The sequence below is a fragment of the Oxyura jamaicensis genome, chromosome 6 (assembly GCF_011077185.1).
Source record: "Oxyura jamaicensis isolate SHBP4307 breed ruddy duck chromosome 6, BPBGC_Ojam_1.0, whole genome shotgun sequence".
NCBI classification, from domain to species: domain Eukaryota; kingdom Metazoa; phylum Chordata; class Aves; order Anseriformes; family Anatidae; genus Oxyura; species Oxyura jamaicensis.
Genome location: NC_048898.1, coordinates 3,665,938 through 3,681,657, shown reverse-complemented (window position 1 = coordinate 3,681,657; position 15,720 = coordinate 3,665,938). Strand labels below are relative to the sequence as shown.

Genomic DNA, 15,720 nt, shown 5'->3' with positions numbered 1-15,720 from the left:
CACTCCGACAGCCATACAATGGCACGTTTCAAGGTTATCGCTGTTGCACAGGGGGCTGTGAGCCATTCCCCTGCCCACGGGCACAGCCCTGCGGGGCCCGCTCCCTGGGGAGGTTCCGTGAGCCCGTGACCAGCGGAAAGTCAGAGGTGTGATGGCAGGAACGACTTCCGTGGGCTGGGGCTGCGGGACCCTGCGTGTGTTTGCTCCATTTCCTATTGACACTGAGCACCACTTCAAAAGAAAGAAAAAAACGAAAACAAAAACCAACACAGAGCTGATGCTAAAAATACAAAGTAGAGAATAAGTCGGTACAAACAACTGCTGCCCGCAAGTCTGCCTGTACGTGCTAGCTTAGAGGCTCCTGGTTTTCCCATGCTGGAAGAACCATGTGTGGAAATGCAAAATAAATGGCAAGAATCCTCAGCCCCTTGTCGGGCAGTGAATCCTAGGGAACGTCGCAGGGAAAGTCACCGCTCACCAGAAGCACCGCCGGGGCCTCGGTGGACTTTCCAACTCATAAAAATAGCTTCACCACAGACTGCTCGTGCTGCCAGCCGCGGTGCTGCGGGAGGTGCTGGCAGCACGCTGGCCCCCTCATCTCTGCCCGGGTTAACCTGGTGGGGAGTGGTATGAGTAAGAAAAACCCCACCGCTGCCATTGCCTTCTCGTGCCTGATTTATTCTTGGCGAAACTCAAGCCTGGCTGGTTTAATCCCAACTAAAATCCTGCCAGTGCAAGAACACAGTGGGCTGGAGGAAAGAGCAGTGGGCAGGGATGTGTGCCTGGACTGTGTGCCTGGTGGGCTCGTTGTGGTTTTGCCTTTGCCCGCAGGCAGGACCGGAGTGGGGATTTCGGTGCCCGGTGGGGAACTGGGGGGCCGGAGCACTGGGCTTTTCCACAGATGCCTCACTTCAGTCAATCAGGAAGCGGTGACGCAGGTTATGGGTTGGGTTTGAGGTTTCGGAAACCTTGTCTAAAAGTCGGTCTCCTCGCCTCACTGTATTTCTGAAGCGCGAGGCCGCAGCGGAGGCTGGCGGGGAGAGGAGGAATGCCGGCCAACATGCAGCTCCCAGTCAGATGTAGCAGGAGGATTTTCCTGGCTGTTTGTGTAATCCTCTTTGTGGGATGCACAGCGCAAGGTAACGCCGAGCGGTTGTTCTTTCTGTAATCCTCTTTCTGGGTGAGGCAGTGTGGGCCAATGAAGCAGCCTCCAAATTTAAGGGAGAATATTTCAAATTGACCTTCTTCTGGGAGGAACGAGGTCTGCTTAGGAAACCTGCTTTGCTAGCTTCTTGTTTTCTGAAGGGAGAATTGGTAGAAAAGATGCCTTTTGCTAGTGGAACATTTCTGTGTCCCTCACCCAGCCCGTGTAAGAAAAGGACTTTGTAAAATAAGCTACTCTATGTACACATATATCCAATATATGCCAATATAGATATTTGTAACCAGCCCTTTCTCAAGGGTCCAGTTATGTCCTGATATTCCGTTATGCAGCTATAGAGTAAGCCTGTTGCAGTCCCCATGTCATAACTCCTCTGGTCTACTTGGGGGGGGAGGAAACGAAATCGGACGTAAGTGTGAGGAAATTAAACGGTTTATTCAGTACAGAAAAAATTGCAACACGCAGCACTAAAACAACGAAAAGGAAATGTTGATTCATGATGACAAATGCCTTGTGGATTCCTTTCTTACATGAGAGTGGCACTCACCAAGCGTATGTAGGATGATTTCTTGCCAAACTCTGGCAAACTATGGCTATGGCAGTGAGAAGCTTTCATTATGCACCTACTGCTGTTTCTGCTCTGAGGGTGATCTTTCAGAGCTTAGAGCCTGCTTTCTGTAGAATGCTTATTTACAAAGTATTCGGCTACGGTTGTTTCTTTTGTTGCTGCTGTTGTTATAAAAAACCTTCATAAGACCCTAAGAGAAGTAAATAAGAAAAGGGAATATGCTGTGAAAGCAGCAGGAAATCCTACCTGAGAGACTTTTCCTCTGACAGAAGAGTGTAGGAGGAAGCTGAAAGTCATCTAGCACATTGTGGCAATATATGGAGCAATAGAGAGCCGTAATTACAGACAGATATTCCCAAGAAACTGAGAAAAATTACACAGAGTGCCAAAAGGAGGAGGATGTGCCAGGAGGCTTCAGAACAAGTTAATTAAACGAGACTGGAAAGAAAGATGCTGTACCGTTGCTTCCATCCCCGTTTTCTCCTTTTGGTAATTTTGGAGGACTTGTCATCAGCGTTGGCCCGGGGGCACTGAGATGAGGCGGTGGGTTTGGGTAATTTTACTGATGCAACACCCAAGTTGGGATCGGTGGGTGCGGGCGATTAACGTGGGCTGCTCCCACAGGTGCCCCCATGCAGAAGGCTCGGTACAAGAGGGTGAGGTGCCGGCCCGACGCCTGGTCCCCCAACTGCATCGAGGAGAAGGGGCCCTGGTTCCACCTGCCCGATGGCGGCGCCAACAGGATCCTCCCTCCCATGGCCGACCCGTCCCTGTAAGTGCGCACGGTGCCGTGGGCGTGCAGGGCCATGGCTCGCCTGGCCCCGTGAGCGTGATATTTAGGGAATAACGTGGGAAATGGTGAATTTGTAATGAACCCGCTGCTGCCTGGTGTTTCAGGATGAAGAGTTCTCAGGAGCTGAGAGACATCTTCCCACTCTCCGAGGAGGAATCGGGCTCCGGCTTGGACATGGCACCGGAGATGGAGCCGGCCTCGGGGTCAGGAGCCGAGGCCATCCCCGCTCCCCGCGCTGCCCGGAGACCGGAGCTACCGCCGGGGCTGGGGCTGCAGCTGTCGGAGGAGGCTCTGCTCCTCTAGGGCCCGGCCGCCATGACGGGACCAGCCCCTACCACCGCTCAATAAAAACCGTTGCCTTATAACCGTTACGGCTTTCGTTCATTAAATGTCTTTATTAGGGCCGGACGCTGGGCTGTTTTGGTACATTAAAGCGTTTATTAGGGCTGGACGCTGCGCTGTTCCGGCACAGCCCCCACTCCCCCTCAGCGACGCCATCCCCTCACCCTGCCCCTCCCCCCGCCCACCACAGCCGCCCCTTCCCGCCCCTTCCCTCCGCGCATGCGCCGCCCCCTTCCCGCCCCGTGGGCGGGCCCGGGCCGGTCACGTGCCGGGGGCGGGGAGGCTGCGTGGGCGTGGCGTGGCGTGGCGGCCCGGAGGGTCACATGACAGGGGCGCGGGCCGGGGGCTGGTGGCGCGCGGCGGCGGCGGGCAGCGGCCATGGTGAGTGGGGGCGGGGCGGGGCCGCGGGGCGCCAACCGCCGGCCCTGAGGGGTCGCCTGAGGCGGGGGGAGAGCGGGCTGCGGCGGGTTAAAAACAGCCGAGAGCAAGGGCTGGGGGCTGCTTGGGGGCAGGGCTGAGGGCTGGGGGGCGCCCCGAGGGCTTCTGCGGCGTGCGGGGGGCCGGCGGGGGCTCCTGGGAGCTGCCCCGGGGGCCCCTCGGGTCCCTCAGCGCGGCGGGGTGGCCGCGGGCCCTCAGGAGCGCAGCCGCTGCCCACCCTTTGGCACCGAGCCTGAGGCGTAGGGCAGCGTTCGGGCAGCTCCGTAAAACCCGGCTTCTGTCATTATTATGCTAATAAACCTTATTCCGGCTTCTTAAAATGAACTTATCGTCTCGCGCGGTTGCCCTGCGGCGGTGGCTTTGGTAGCAAGCGGAGGAGATAGCGGCTGCTGCCTTCGTTCCGTGTGTTCCCGGCCTCTCCGGGTGAGGTCGTGGCTCACTTCTGAGGGTTGGGGTGATCCAGGCTCGCGCAGAGCCCTCAGGAGCGGTGGGCCAGGTCTGGCCGGCTGCTTCGAGTGACATGCGGGTTGGAAACGTGGAAGGTGCCCCGTAAACACCTCGTGTGATGCTTACCTGAAGGTGCTGCGCTTCCCTGCATAGCTGGGGGCAAAGCTGTAAGGCTGGTCTGGACAACAGGTAGGGAACTAAAGAAAAAAACACTGGTACTCTAAAATAACTTGTATCACAGATGAAAATAACCTGAAGATCTGGAATTCTTGGCGAAGTTTTCTTCTTTCCCCGTTCCTCTCTCCAAGGAACCAAAATTCAAGAACAGTTCTAATGTGCAGTCACTTTTTTTTCTAAAAAAAAAAAAAACAAAAAACCACCCTAATTTATTGTTTGAGCAGTGAATGTACACATGTGCTTGGCAGAAACTTGGAGGACCGCTCAGTTGTAGGACTGACCACCTACCTGCTTGGCTGCTTTTGCTTTCCTCTGAGAATCTGAAGTATATGTGACCGGGCTCCGGTTACTGAGCTGTGTCCCTCTTTGTGGATGGAACCGGGGCTGCTTGCTTTTTGAACAAACCCCAAGACAGTTTAGGCTTGTGTGAATTGCTGTTCTATAGCTCCACGTTGCACCATGTCTTGCAATATGTTACTCGGTGTTCCTACTGCTAGGCAGTTGCATTCATATTAAACTGTATTTAAGATATTTTTTTTTGTTATTAATCAAACAGTGAAAAATTGAGGTCCCCACAGTGCCTTGAATGTGTGCTTATTCACTCTTTGAGGTTAAATTGGCGAAATGAGGGTGGCTGTTACGTGTATACCAAAATTCACTAGCTGAAGTGGATGCTCTTATTGAGAACCAAGTATAACTTCTCAAAGCAAAAAGCTTTCTTAAAAAAATAATGTTGTCCCGAAGTAGCAAAGTGTTGTCTGTTTTCGAACATCAAAGCAGATTAGTGCCTAATTCCTAGGAAAAATGTGGGATTTCACACTAACCTTGTTGAGTTTCCCACAGAGCTGCTAAACATGTTTTTCAGTTTCTTGTAAGAAACGTTTGTGCAAGGTCAAAGGATGATCTTCCCTGCTCTGTTGTCTGATACCGCTCAAAAGTTCGTGCCTAGAGAATGCTGTTGCAAGGCGAGGACAGACATTGAAAGCTTGCAGCACATCGGTGCCTGGAGCAGAATTACAGGTAGACTTGGAACATGCGATGCATCTGATGGCAGGGCTGTGTAGTTAAGGTAGATTGTGTGAAGAGCTGCTGTCTCCTGGGCCCGCTAATGCTCTCTTTGTTCCTGTAGAGAATTACAGGGCGTAGGTAGAGGCAGCAAATACAAGTCCCTTATTGAACTTTGCCAGCCAGGAGGTTGCTTTAGGCTTTCTGTAATATTCCCCCGATAGCTGTTTCTTCTCACCTTGCTTTGCTCCATCTTTCCTGTTAGTTCTGGTCGTTGTGGTACTGCTGTTTACGCAGTAAGTTATAGTGGGTATGAAACAATGCGTATTTTTGGTGTAATAGCTCAAATCCTCACCCAGGTGGAATAAATTTGTTAAGATTTTTTTTTGTTAGAAGGGATTATTTTTTTCAAAGTGAAATCCCTGGTTTAACAGTAAATGCGGTGAAATGTTGCAGTGGCAGAAACCAAAGTTGTGTTTGCAACAGTAACAAATATTTATTAGCATTTTAAGGTAGTGGGAATGGAGGTAGCTATGCTGCACACTTTAATAATAAACGTCACATTTTTGTAAGTACAACTGCTGGTTTTTGTTGCTGTGATTTTTGTTGCTGTGATTGCAGTTACTCGCTAGGTGAACAACTCTCTTTTGTCATTGCTATATCTTGAGTCTTTAACGCAGAATGGCTTCGTAATTTCGTAATGGAAACAAGAGTTTTTCCGCAGTATGTGGGGCACAGCTGCACGTAGATACTGCATTTAAAGTGGGGTGTCCTCTGTGAAGTAATTTACCTAATTCTTGTCATTCCAGAGTTTTCTTGGAGGCTTCTTTAGTCCCGTTTGTGAGATTGACGTTATTCTTAATGATGCTGAAACACGAAAAACGGCAGAAATCAAAACAGAAGATGGTAAAGTGGAAAAGCATTTTCTCTTCTATGATGGTGAATCTGTTTCAGGAAAGGTAACTCTTTTTTTGTGAGTGGCTATTTATTACCGCACTGATTGCTAACGCATATAGGAAATGAAATGAACAGATGAGCAACATGGCCATTTCAGGTTGTGTTGCTACTGATGAAAACGCTATTTTCCTGTATCTGGTCTTTTTAACCGTAGTTATTCAGGCAGCTGACAGAACTGAGCCCTTTCAATTTTTTTGTTCATGTTTGTTTCTGATAATCTTTTCTGGTCTTCATGTTTTCATGAATAAGCTGTTTGTGCAACCATGTGCAATCCTGTCGTTGCTTCTGACAAGAAAGTTATTCCAAACTGGACCCGCCCTTCCCCTTGAACTCTGAAATCCACAACTCCCATGTGTGTAAGAGTAGTTTTTGGCTGGTGCAGCCAACCTGCTTTGCATACCCTGAAGCTAAGCCTTACATTTCATGCCCTGAAGTGGTTTCTGGAACTACATCAAAGGGGCAGCACGTTACGTTCAGCTGGCTGTTGAGTCAACAGGAGTTCTTGGTGGGGAAATGCAGTTAAAATTACCAGAGGGATTCCTCATCTCTCAGAATTCCCCCACAAGAAGTCCTTGCTATCGCTGGTTTTACTGGAGTCATTCTCTGAATATTTCTGTTAGGATTCACTCCTTCCCCAAGAAGCTTGGGCCAGCTTTTGGGTTCTAGGACTGACTTCTAAATGCCTAGTTCAGTCTTGACTGACTGTCATTGGGCACCTTCCTGCTCTTAAGTTATTTTTCCATGTTAAGAGCTTGTTTCTCTACAAAGGTCCTTTCAGGGATGTGAAACTTTTGCAAGAGAGGCCTCAGACTCAAACAGAAGGAACTGGCTTTTACATGTTCACTGGCCTAACGACTTCTCGCTTATATCAGCAAGTCTGAGAGATGCCTGATGAGTTTTGACTAACACCAGCACAGTGGGATCAGGGGGTTTGGCAGAACGCAGCTTCCCTCTGTCTCTTCATCGCAGAGGTAGATCATTCAAATGGTTTGCTTTCTACTCGGATATCAATGATACATTGGATTTTAAGGTACAGGATTTTCTCTGGTAGTAGCTGCCTAGTGCAGAAACATTGATTTATCTGAAGCTAATGCTTGGCTTTCTGCTGAGGAAAGGAGTTGAGTGCACTTGACTTGAAAGGAATGCATCTAACGGGAGTTCTTTTTTGGACTTCCAAATGTTTTGAAGCTCTCTGCTCTCAAAGATGGCAAGGAGGTCACTGCTGGCTTACATGAGCTCTACTGAAGCTAGGGGTTGGATTCCTAATTGTGAGGCTCAAAGGTTTCAAGGCTGCTTACTAAGTTCAGTCTCATGGATGGCTAGATTTTTCTCAAAGGCTTTAGTGTGGGGCCTTGGTTATGTTTAATTTTTTTAATGAGCTGTTTGACTCGGTTCTTTTCAAGCTCAGGTAGTGCTGTTGAGAAGAGTTTGCAGTTTTTAAAAAGGAAATTGCTACATGCCTGTACTAAGACCATGTATTAAGTGAAAGTATTAACTTTTAACTGTTGCTTTTTTTTTTTTGTCTTTGTAGGTGAACATCTCCTTTAAACAACATGGGAAGAGACTAGAGCACCAAGGAATTAGAATCGAATTTGTAGGACAGATTGGTGAGTTTTGAAACTCCGAAGGGGATGTTAGGTGGGTGTGGTGCGTGGAACTTTGCATATGCGACTGTTGGCAGCTTGGCTGAACCATTGCAACCTGATCGGCTTAGTAGATGACAAGCGCCAAAGGAAGATTATATTCTACTAATTTTAACACAAGTGACATACTAATTTGTGCTAGTCAGAAAATCACTGGAAGGGAAGATGTGTACGTGTGAGGGAAGACTGGGCTGGCAAGTATTTTGTCTGACTGGCTAAGAACTTGATTAAGAACCCCTAGAGATTTCTGAAAACTAAACTCGTAACCACAATACACGTTGTTTCAGCTTTACATATTTCAGTCTATGCATTTATAACTTAAGAATGTTCTCCACTGACTATAGGTGGTGAATGACCCTGTTTTGAAAAAAACAACTCAAAGCACTTAGATTTTTTCCTGCTTGTGCCTTTTGTCCATGTTTAAGGTTTCAATCCAAAATACCAGGTGTACCTATTGTGGTAGACTTCTTAATTCTAGTCCTGAATTCTGGCTCTGAAAAACAAGAGGGAGAAAAGAAATTATGGGACAGCCTAGAGTAAAACACTTCTGGAAATAAATCTTTGCTTTAGAGAAGCAATAACTATAATTTTGTATAGTGTTGAAGCTTCACAGGACCTGTGTGCTTTTTAGCAAGATGATGTGGTATTGACATGATAAACATAATTAGCCTTTAATTGTATGCAAATCTTGTTTTGAGCTGTGAAGAATCTTGACTGTGTCTAACCTCTTAGCAGTCCAAGTAACCTCAGCTTCTTGAGGCTGATGCTGAAATCCCTTTTCTCTGTTAGAGGGCTCTTTGCATTGTTGTCACCCTTGGAAGTAAACCTGTAAGTTTCAACCTCATAAAATTGACTTTTTGGTTGGCATTTAACAGATTGCTCTGTTTCTGCTCAGTCAGTAGGCTTCATTACCTTTCGTGTGAACTGTTGTGCAGCAAGTATGACTGAGTTCTGACACCTGCTGCTTTATGCTTCGAGGATCTGATCAGTGGAGCCATAAAAGCAGGCTGGTAGAGTGAAACAGCAGTGCAAAGGAAATGAGGTGTTGAGAAGCCGAGGAGAAGAAACAGAGCTCCCATATGTCAGCTTTGTTTAGTCTGTTGTCTGTCCTCTAATAGCTCTATATATGTTCATCTACTCTGACGGATAATTGGTATTCTCTGAATGCCTTTAACTTGATGGAGTTTATCAAATTTGATATTTTTCTGGGTCTTTCTCTTGTGCTACAATTTTAGAAGTTCTTAAGGAGTTGCCCAGGAGTGGCTTATAATTCTTTGTATCCTTTCAAGTTTTAATATAGTTAATACAAATCCTGTTAGTGTGACTTCTCTCTGCACTAGATGGAGACTAGCTCTAGCTGCACACCACAAACATATTTTAAACCTACTCTTCAGAGTATTTTTCTGACTGGCACAAAAAATAGTGGACATGCAACAGGAAACAGACCTTTTGTTATTTTAACACTTGTCATAGCAAACAAAGCACACCTTTTATTTCTGGTTGTAGCAGAAAATAAGCAGTTACTAGTGAACATTTAAGTTTCTATCAAATTTGCAGTGATAAACTGTGAAGTTCATGTTTGTTTATTCTCTTCTGGAATGCTTCAGTCTGTGCACAACCACTTCGACTGCCGCTTACTTTCTTACCTGATGTTTTTAGGTGTGAATTGTGGAGCAGCTGTTTGAATGCACTGCAGTGGGTAGTCTTTCAATGACGATGTTATACTTCTCTAACTTTATCTCTGTGAGGATTGCATGGCATAAACCTGCAGATGAATAATAATCACAGTAGTCGAGTCTAGTGACGGGAAATGTGGTTGCTGTGTGATACTGGTGTGTTTATGTCTTAAGAACTTGTTTTCAAATGATCAACCTCCACCAGCAGTAATGATAAACCATTTGATAGGTGATGTTGGCCTGTGGAGTACCATTTGGGATCACTGGCATGTCCTTAATGGGCTGATCTTGCTTTGCTTAAGTTCTTTTCTTTCAGCAATAAATGCCAGAAGCCAAAACTGAGCTACGCTACTTACAAAGGATGCAAGGCAAGAAGTACTTGATAAAGCTAGCTAAGCTGTCTTTTAAAGAAAGGGGGGAAAAATAAATCCCATGTTAGTGAAGCTTCAAATATGTGTTCTTTTTTCACTGCAGTTGACTCTTTAGGAATGCTTACTCTAAGTTGCTGAAACAGGAGATAACTTTGAAAAGCTGGATAAAACATCTGGTCAAATGTGTTGCTCAAATCAAATTACTTGCTTTTGTCTTCTTCCATCTGCTCTTGGCAAATTAGAGACAGCTAAAAATAAACACTGAAACCCACTTTCCTTTCCTCTTCCTCAACTGTAGAGCTCTTCAACGACAAAAGCAATACTCATGAATTTGTGAACTTAGTGAAGGAGCTTGCCTTACCCGGAGAACTGACCCAGAGCAGAAACTATGACTTTGAATTCATGCAGGTTGAGAAGCCATATGAATCATACATTGGTGCCAATGTCCGACTGAGGTTTGTAACCGCTAGGTCTTCTCTCCTCTCCTGTCCTGCTGGATATTTCATAATTTAGCAATTGTGCTTACCCTCCTCATGCCCCCACACTCCTTGGATTTCAAATCAGATGTTTATAACATCACGTAGCTAGTGTGCCTTTTTTCACAGTGTTGAGAATGAGCAATTCCAAATAACATACAAGAGGCAGTATTACAACGTGATGTTGTTTATTTCAGAACACAAACTGTTTGCTTATGTAATTCTGGCTAACTTTATGGTTCTCTTTCTAGGTATTTTCTAAAAGTGACAATAGTGAGACGACTGTCAGACATGGTGAAAGAATACGATCTGATTGTTCACCAGCTTGCTACCTACCCAGACGTAAACAACTCCATTAAAATGGAAGTAGGCATTGAAGACTGTCTTCATATAGAGTTTGAATACAATAAGTCCAAGTAAGTGTGACTTAGAATGAAACATGTTCGGGTAAATGCTTTGGTAGAAAAGGGTTGGATATGGAGTACTTGATGAATAGTGTGGCACTAGGGAGTTGAAATGTAAAGCGACACCTTCAGTGATTATGGTATTGAGCTGTCCGGTTATTAATTATGATGGCCTTTCTTGTCTGTTCTGCCTTCAGTACTAATAGGAAGGTCACTGCAGATGCTTAAGACTTGATTTCTGCATTTATGATTTTTGAATAAAACTACAGTACTTCATTTACCAACAGTGCAGTGATAAAGGTGTTAATTGCACCAGTGGGGCTGAGATATAGTTTGGTGGGGAAGTGAGACCTGAGTAATGAAGGGGCAGATAAAGAAACTGCCTGTAGAAATTGATTGAAAAAGGTGTAAAAGTGGTGGTTTTTTTTATTTAATGAACCCCTCTTGTTCTCTTCTTTCGAAGGTATCACTTAAAGGACGTGATTGTTGGGAAAATTTATTTCCTCTTAGTGAGAATAAAAATTCAGCACATGGAGTTGCAGCTGATCAAAAAGGAGATTACTGGAATTGGTAAGAGAAACCAAGTCCAAAAGATGTGCTTCTTCCTCACTGATGTTTGACCACTTGCATTTTGTGCTGCGATTATCATTCTGGAGGTCTGTGGCATTGTTTTGGGGCTTTGATGTTAGGCTGGCTTCACAAACTTGAACCACTGTAAATGGAACCTGTGCAAAAAATATACAACAGCTTAAGCAGCCTTGATAGATAACAAACAAGGAAAGAGGCGTAAAACACATCCTGAAGACCTCTTTGCCTCTGCAGAGTAAAGCTAGTGAAGTGGGCTTCATAAAGAGTGGCATGAAATCTCTCTTCTGCTCTAGAAAGATATCACTTTGAGGCAGCCAAAAACTGATGTGATGAAAACATCTAGGAGCTTTGAGACAGAAACAGCTTGATTATTGCAGATCAGGCTTGCACATGGTGGGACTAGGAAGGCAGTAAGGTTGTGGCTCACGACTTCCTTCCCGAGTGGCTGGGGCCCTAGTGAGTTGTGTGGAGATTCAAGAATGCCTGTGTAGTAAGAGAGGAATAGCAGAGAGCTCTACTTTACTGCTTGCTTTGTGGCTAAACTAGGTAGTACTTCATCCCAGGCAGTGGAGAAAGGTGACTCTTGCTGGATGGCAGCTCCTCAGGTTTCTAGTCTGGTTGTGGCTTACCAGAGTCACTGCCCACTGAACAGAGTTTCACAAATCGTACCCTGCATGCTTGTCCCTTATTTAAAGCCTGCCTACTGAGGGCTCCCTTGAAGCACTGGCGACTGCCTTGTTTGTGTCAGTGCTGGGAAGAGACAGTAAAGAGTAGCTACTCGGTCTAGGAGCTGGATTTCCTCACTTCGTGTTACTTAAATATAAAAAAAAAAAAAAGGGGGCAAAAAAATAATCTGGTGGTATGCAACTTAAATGCTGCAGAGCAGAAATTGCTGTGATAAAGCTTTGTAGATACGTTTTGAACTGAAGCGTGTGTTCTCAAAGTGATAACTTGTTTTTATCAGGACCTAGTACCACAACAGAGACTGAAACCATCGCCAAGTATGAAATAATGGATGGCGCACCAGTTAAAGGTAAATATTTGTGATTCTGTTTTGAAGGGTAAGCATTCTTAGTTAACTGCCTAAAAATATGTGGGTCGTGAGGGTGACTTGTGTAAACTTTTCCTGGAGAAAACACCTTTCTACTTAGGGTGCTGTAATAATATTGGATTTTCCTATTTAAAACAGGTATTTTCACTAACTTAAGGAATTTGACTTGGGACCCTAGTAATTCTTACACTTAGCATTGAAAATTCTGATTGATCAATTTATCAATTCAGTTTAAACCTGACTCTGTGATGTAGATCAGCTGTGGAGAGTTCAAGATGGAATTTCTTTTTGTCTTGCTTGGTTACCATGCAACAAAAATGGTTCGACCTCTGATTTCATACTCACCTGAATGTTCTGAATGTTTTTTTTTTTTTTTAACAACTTTTAGTCAAGCATTCCAGCTCTGAGCAGTTACTGCCTGTCTTCAGGACTCAGACATGCAAATGCTTGTAGATGCCATAGGTGGCAGCAGTACTGTAAAGGTGCTTCAGTAGCACAGGATAGTGTAACTTAGGTCTCATCTAAGTGTGATGATCAAATTTTAATCTAGATTCCCACTTGCTTGCTACTACTGGTAGCTGGTTCTGATGACTGTGTGGAAGGATCTTAAATGATCTGAAACCTAATGAGGTGCAAGTGACTTATTGGTGAGAGGACTCTTGTCCTCTTGCCTCAGATTTCAGAAGTCTGGTGTTCCCTCTTCCCCTGCAGAAAGAAGAGGCACAGAACTTGGAAAGGTGCCTTCATTTTGCATGGCTTCTGTGACTACTAATGTTATCCAGTTTTCAGGAACTAATTGAAACTTTCCTTTCCAAGGTGAATCGATTCCTATCAGACTCTTCTTGGCGGGCTATGACCCAACTCCTACAATGAGAGATGTGAACAAGAAATTTTCAGTGAGGTACTTCTTAAATCTTGTGCTTGTGGATGAAGAAGACAGACGATACTTCAAACAACAGGTAAGGTCTATAGGGATTCCACCTCAGAATTCTGGGGCGTTGTGCATGCTGCTTTAGATATTCTATACATTAGAACGTATATTCAACTATGCTTCATCTATGGCATAAATGTTTCTGCTGGTGAATGTATTGGAAGCTATATAGAAAATATTAGCTTGCTGCAGGAATGACAGAGACTATTTCAGCAAGGATATAATGCTCAGTGCCCTAAAACAATCTTGTACTGTGAATAGCCAGACAATATACTTTGTGGCTAAAATGAGTTAGAGATGCATTTCCATGCTTGCTCTTTTCTAACTACTGCCATAACATCCCTTCCCAGCATTATCTCAGGTTCAAAACTGTAGTAAGGTCAAGATAATTGACTGAAAAAATAACAAAAGTTGAGGACCTGTTAGGGGAAAAGAAGTAATGAAAAAGGTCACTGGAATGAAGCCATATGGATTGTGACAATACATGATTTTTTTTTTTTCTTCTAAAGAATAGACAAGGTGACATGTGGGAAATGGAAGGTAACTGGAGCATACAATGGCTATGATGAGTTCTGGATTTTCAGAAAAGGAGGAAGAAAATCTCTTGACCCTTCTAATAGCATCAGAGGGAGGAGTACGATTGTTAAGGAAGGGTGACTGCTCAGTATTGCTAAGTTAGTATTCAGGCGGTAACTAAATACGTAAATTGTCATCTTTCTGTTAACTACATCATAGAAAGTGCTTATGGAAAATAATGGGGATCTGGAGGTTTTTCAAAAGCCTTTGCCTATTCCATCTAGGAATTTATCCTAATGATAGCTAATACTACTGGCTTGATGGTGAATGGCTGTTTCAGAAGTGTTTGCTTCCTCCAATAGGAAATAATTTTATGGAGAAAAGCGCCTGAGAAGCTGAGGAAACAACGAACAAACTTTCACCAGCGATTTGAATCTCCAGAATCACAAGCATCTGCTGAACAACCTGAAATGTGAACTGGTAGGAGGCGAAAAACTTTGCAATGCTTCAGCAGGTTAAAGACGGCAGCAGCCTGTGGGGAAAGAAGGCCAAAATTCCCATTACAACTGTCTTCCTTCGTCTTGCAGTGCTGCATTTACCATACTACTAAAACATTCTTCAGTTAAACATTCAAGTATGTATATACCTTTAAAATAAAGTGCTTTCTCAAACACTGGAACTTTCTTAAGCTATTTTATACTGCACATTTACTTTTATTTGGTAATGTTATATGCACTTGGATATGCGTAAGCTTAAATCTAGTTGTTTCCATGCATGGTAGGCTGGCGTATTTGATTTTGCTGATCACCTATACAGTGAAAACAAAAGCATTTCCCTTCTCATGTTGTTTATTGCATGTCTTTTTCCAATGTTGCTTATTTGCATTGGTTTTGTTTTGAAATGGCAGTAAGACAAATGACTAAATCACACTAAAAAGGTTTATGGTGGACTTGTCCTAAGACTTCTAATCACTGTATCTTAGACAGGGTTTAACTCAAACTGCATGTATATGCACTATAACTGGAGCCTTCAGACACCATGCCAAGGTTTCTAAGAAGCTTTGAGTTTCAGTTGCAAAGAATGTTAGAAAACATCTTTGCTCTCTCTCCCCCCAGTTCTGACTTTGCCATTCTTCCCTTAAGCCTTTCATCTGAGTCGCTCCTGACTGTTGGGGGTTCATTGCCCGGTAACGAGTGACTTTGGAGATGTTCTCATGATTTCACCTTTGGGTGGTGAGTGGGTAAAGTATCTGAACGTAATTCTCTCTTGTTGATGAAATAAACTCTAGTAACATTGATTATTTTGCAAATACACAAAAGGTGGTTCCTCCTGGTTTCATGCTTCGATTGTCTTCAATTTTTCCTCATTGTCTTGATAGGAAAGGCAAAACATCTTCAAAGGACAACCTCTTCCTCATCCATCTAAGCCCGTGATGAGGGTAAACGTGCTTCTTGTGCTCTTCTAGAAAGGTATTTTCAAGCCAGGCAAGCCTCAAAACTGTTAGAAGCTTGTCTAGCGCAGCAAATTGTTTGTCTTGATCATCTTGTACGCATTTAGTGTTTGAAGAAATAGCTTAAATGAGTTAGCCTTCATCTACTCACAGTTGAGCATGTAGTCTGTTATCAGACATGTGGCTTGGGCATAAACTGAAGCCTGCTGTGTGGAAGGCTACTTGCGCTTGTAGTTCACTTGGCCTTTAAACCAAGACTTCTCAACTTCAGTGCAAGTGTCATTGGTAACCTTACTTTATGAGTAAGCAAATTACTGAATTACTTTTCTGTAAGAACTGTTTTATTACTGTGGCACTTTGATAAAGCAGACAAAGATTCTGTGTACTTTATGCTAGAATACTTCTCGTAATATGAGTATCTTTGAGAGCAAATTTAATTCCCTCATGTAAGTGCCTGTATGGAAATTTAAAAGAATAAAGTAAAAAGCCAAATATTTTCATGGTCACTTGCATGTTGTTATCTGGAGACTATTCTAAGAGATTTTGAAAACTGATTGTATTTAACCAGCCTCAGATTGTGCAACCGTGTATAATAAACAAGAAACATACTGAGCTGCTATTTCAATTATTAAAATAGCCGTATTCTCACTAAGCATCTGGCTCGTCTTTGTTACGGAGGGGAACGCTGAAACTTCTCCCAGCCCTGCCTCGTGACAGGGCAGTGC

The 15,720-nt window shown here is 44.2% G+C and overlaps 2 protein-coding genes across 2 annotated transcripts; both read left to right on the top strand.

The window, feature by feature from the left end:
• The first annotated feature begins 962 nt into the window (after window positions 1-962).
• SRGN (serglycin) lies at window positions 963-2,971 on the top strand. Its single transcript, XM_035330135.1, has 3 exons — window positions 963-1,139; window positions 2,355-2,502; window positions 2,628-2,971. The coding sequence occupies exons 1-3, from the start codon at window positions 1,049-1,051 to the stop codon at window positions 2,824-2,826; spliced, it is 438 nt and encodes a 145-aa protein (XP_035186026.1). The 5' UTR covers window positions 963-1,048; the 3' UTR covers window positions 2,827-2,971.
• A 162-nt stretch (window positions 2,972-3,133) lies between these two features.
• On the top strand, window positions 3,134-15,647 carry VPS26A (VPS26, retromer complex component A). The gene is made up of 9 exons (XM_035330134.1): window positions 3,134-3,246; window positions 5,742-5,891; window positions 7,421-7,496; window positions 9,878-10,034; window positions 10,307-10,471; window positions 10,923-11,029; window positions 12,012-12,080; window positions 12,915-13,057; window positions 13,908-15,647. The coding sequence occupies exons 1-9, from the start codon at window positions 3,244-3,246 to the stop codon at window positions 14,019-14,021; spliced, it is 984 nt and encodes a 327-aa protein (XP_035186025.1). The 5' UTR covers window positions 3,134-3,243; the 3' UTR covers window positions 14,022-15,647.
• Window positions 15,648-15,720: the final 73 nt, after the last annotated feature.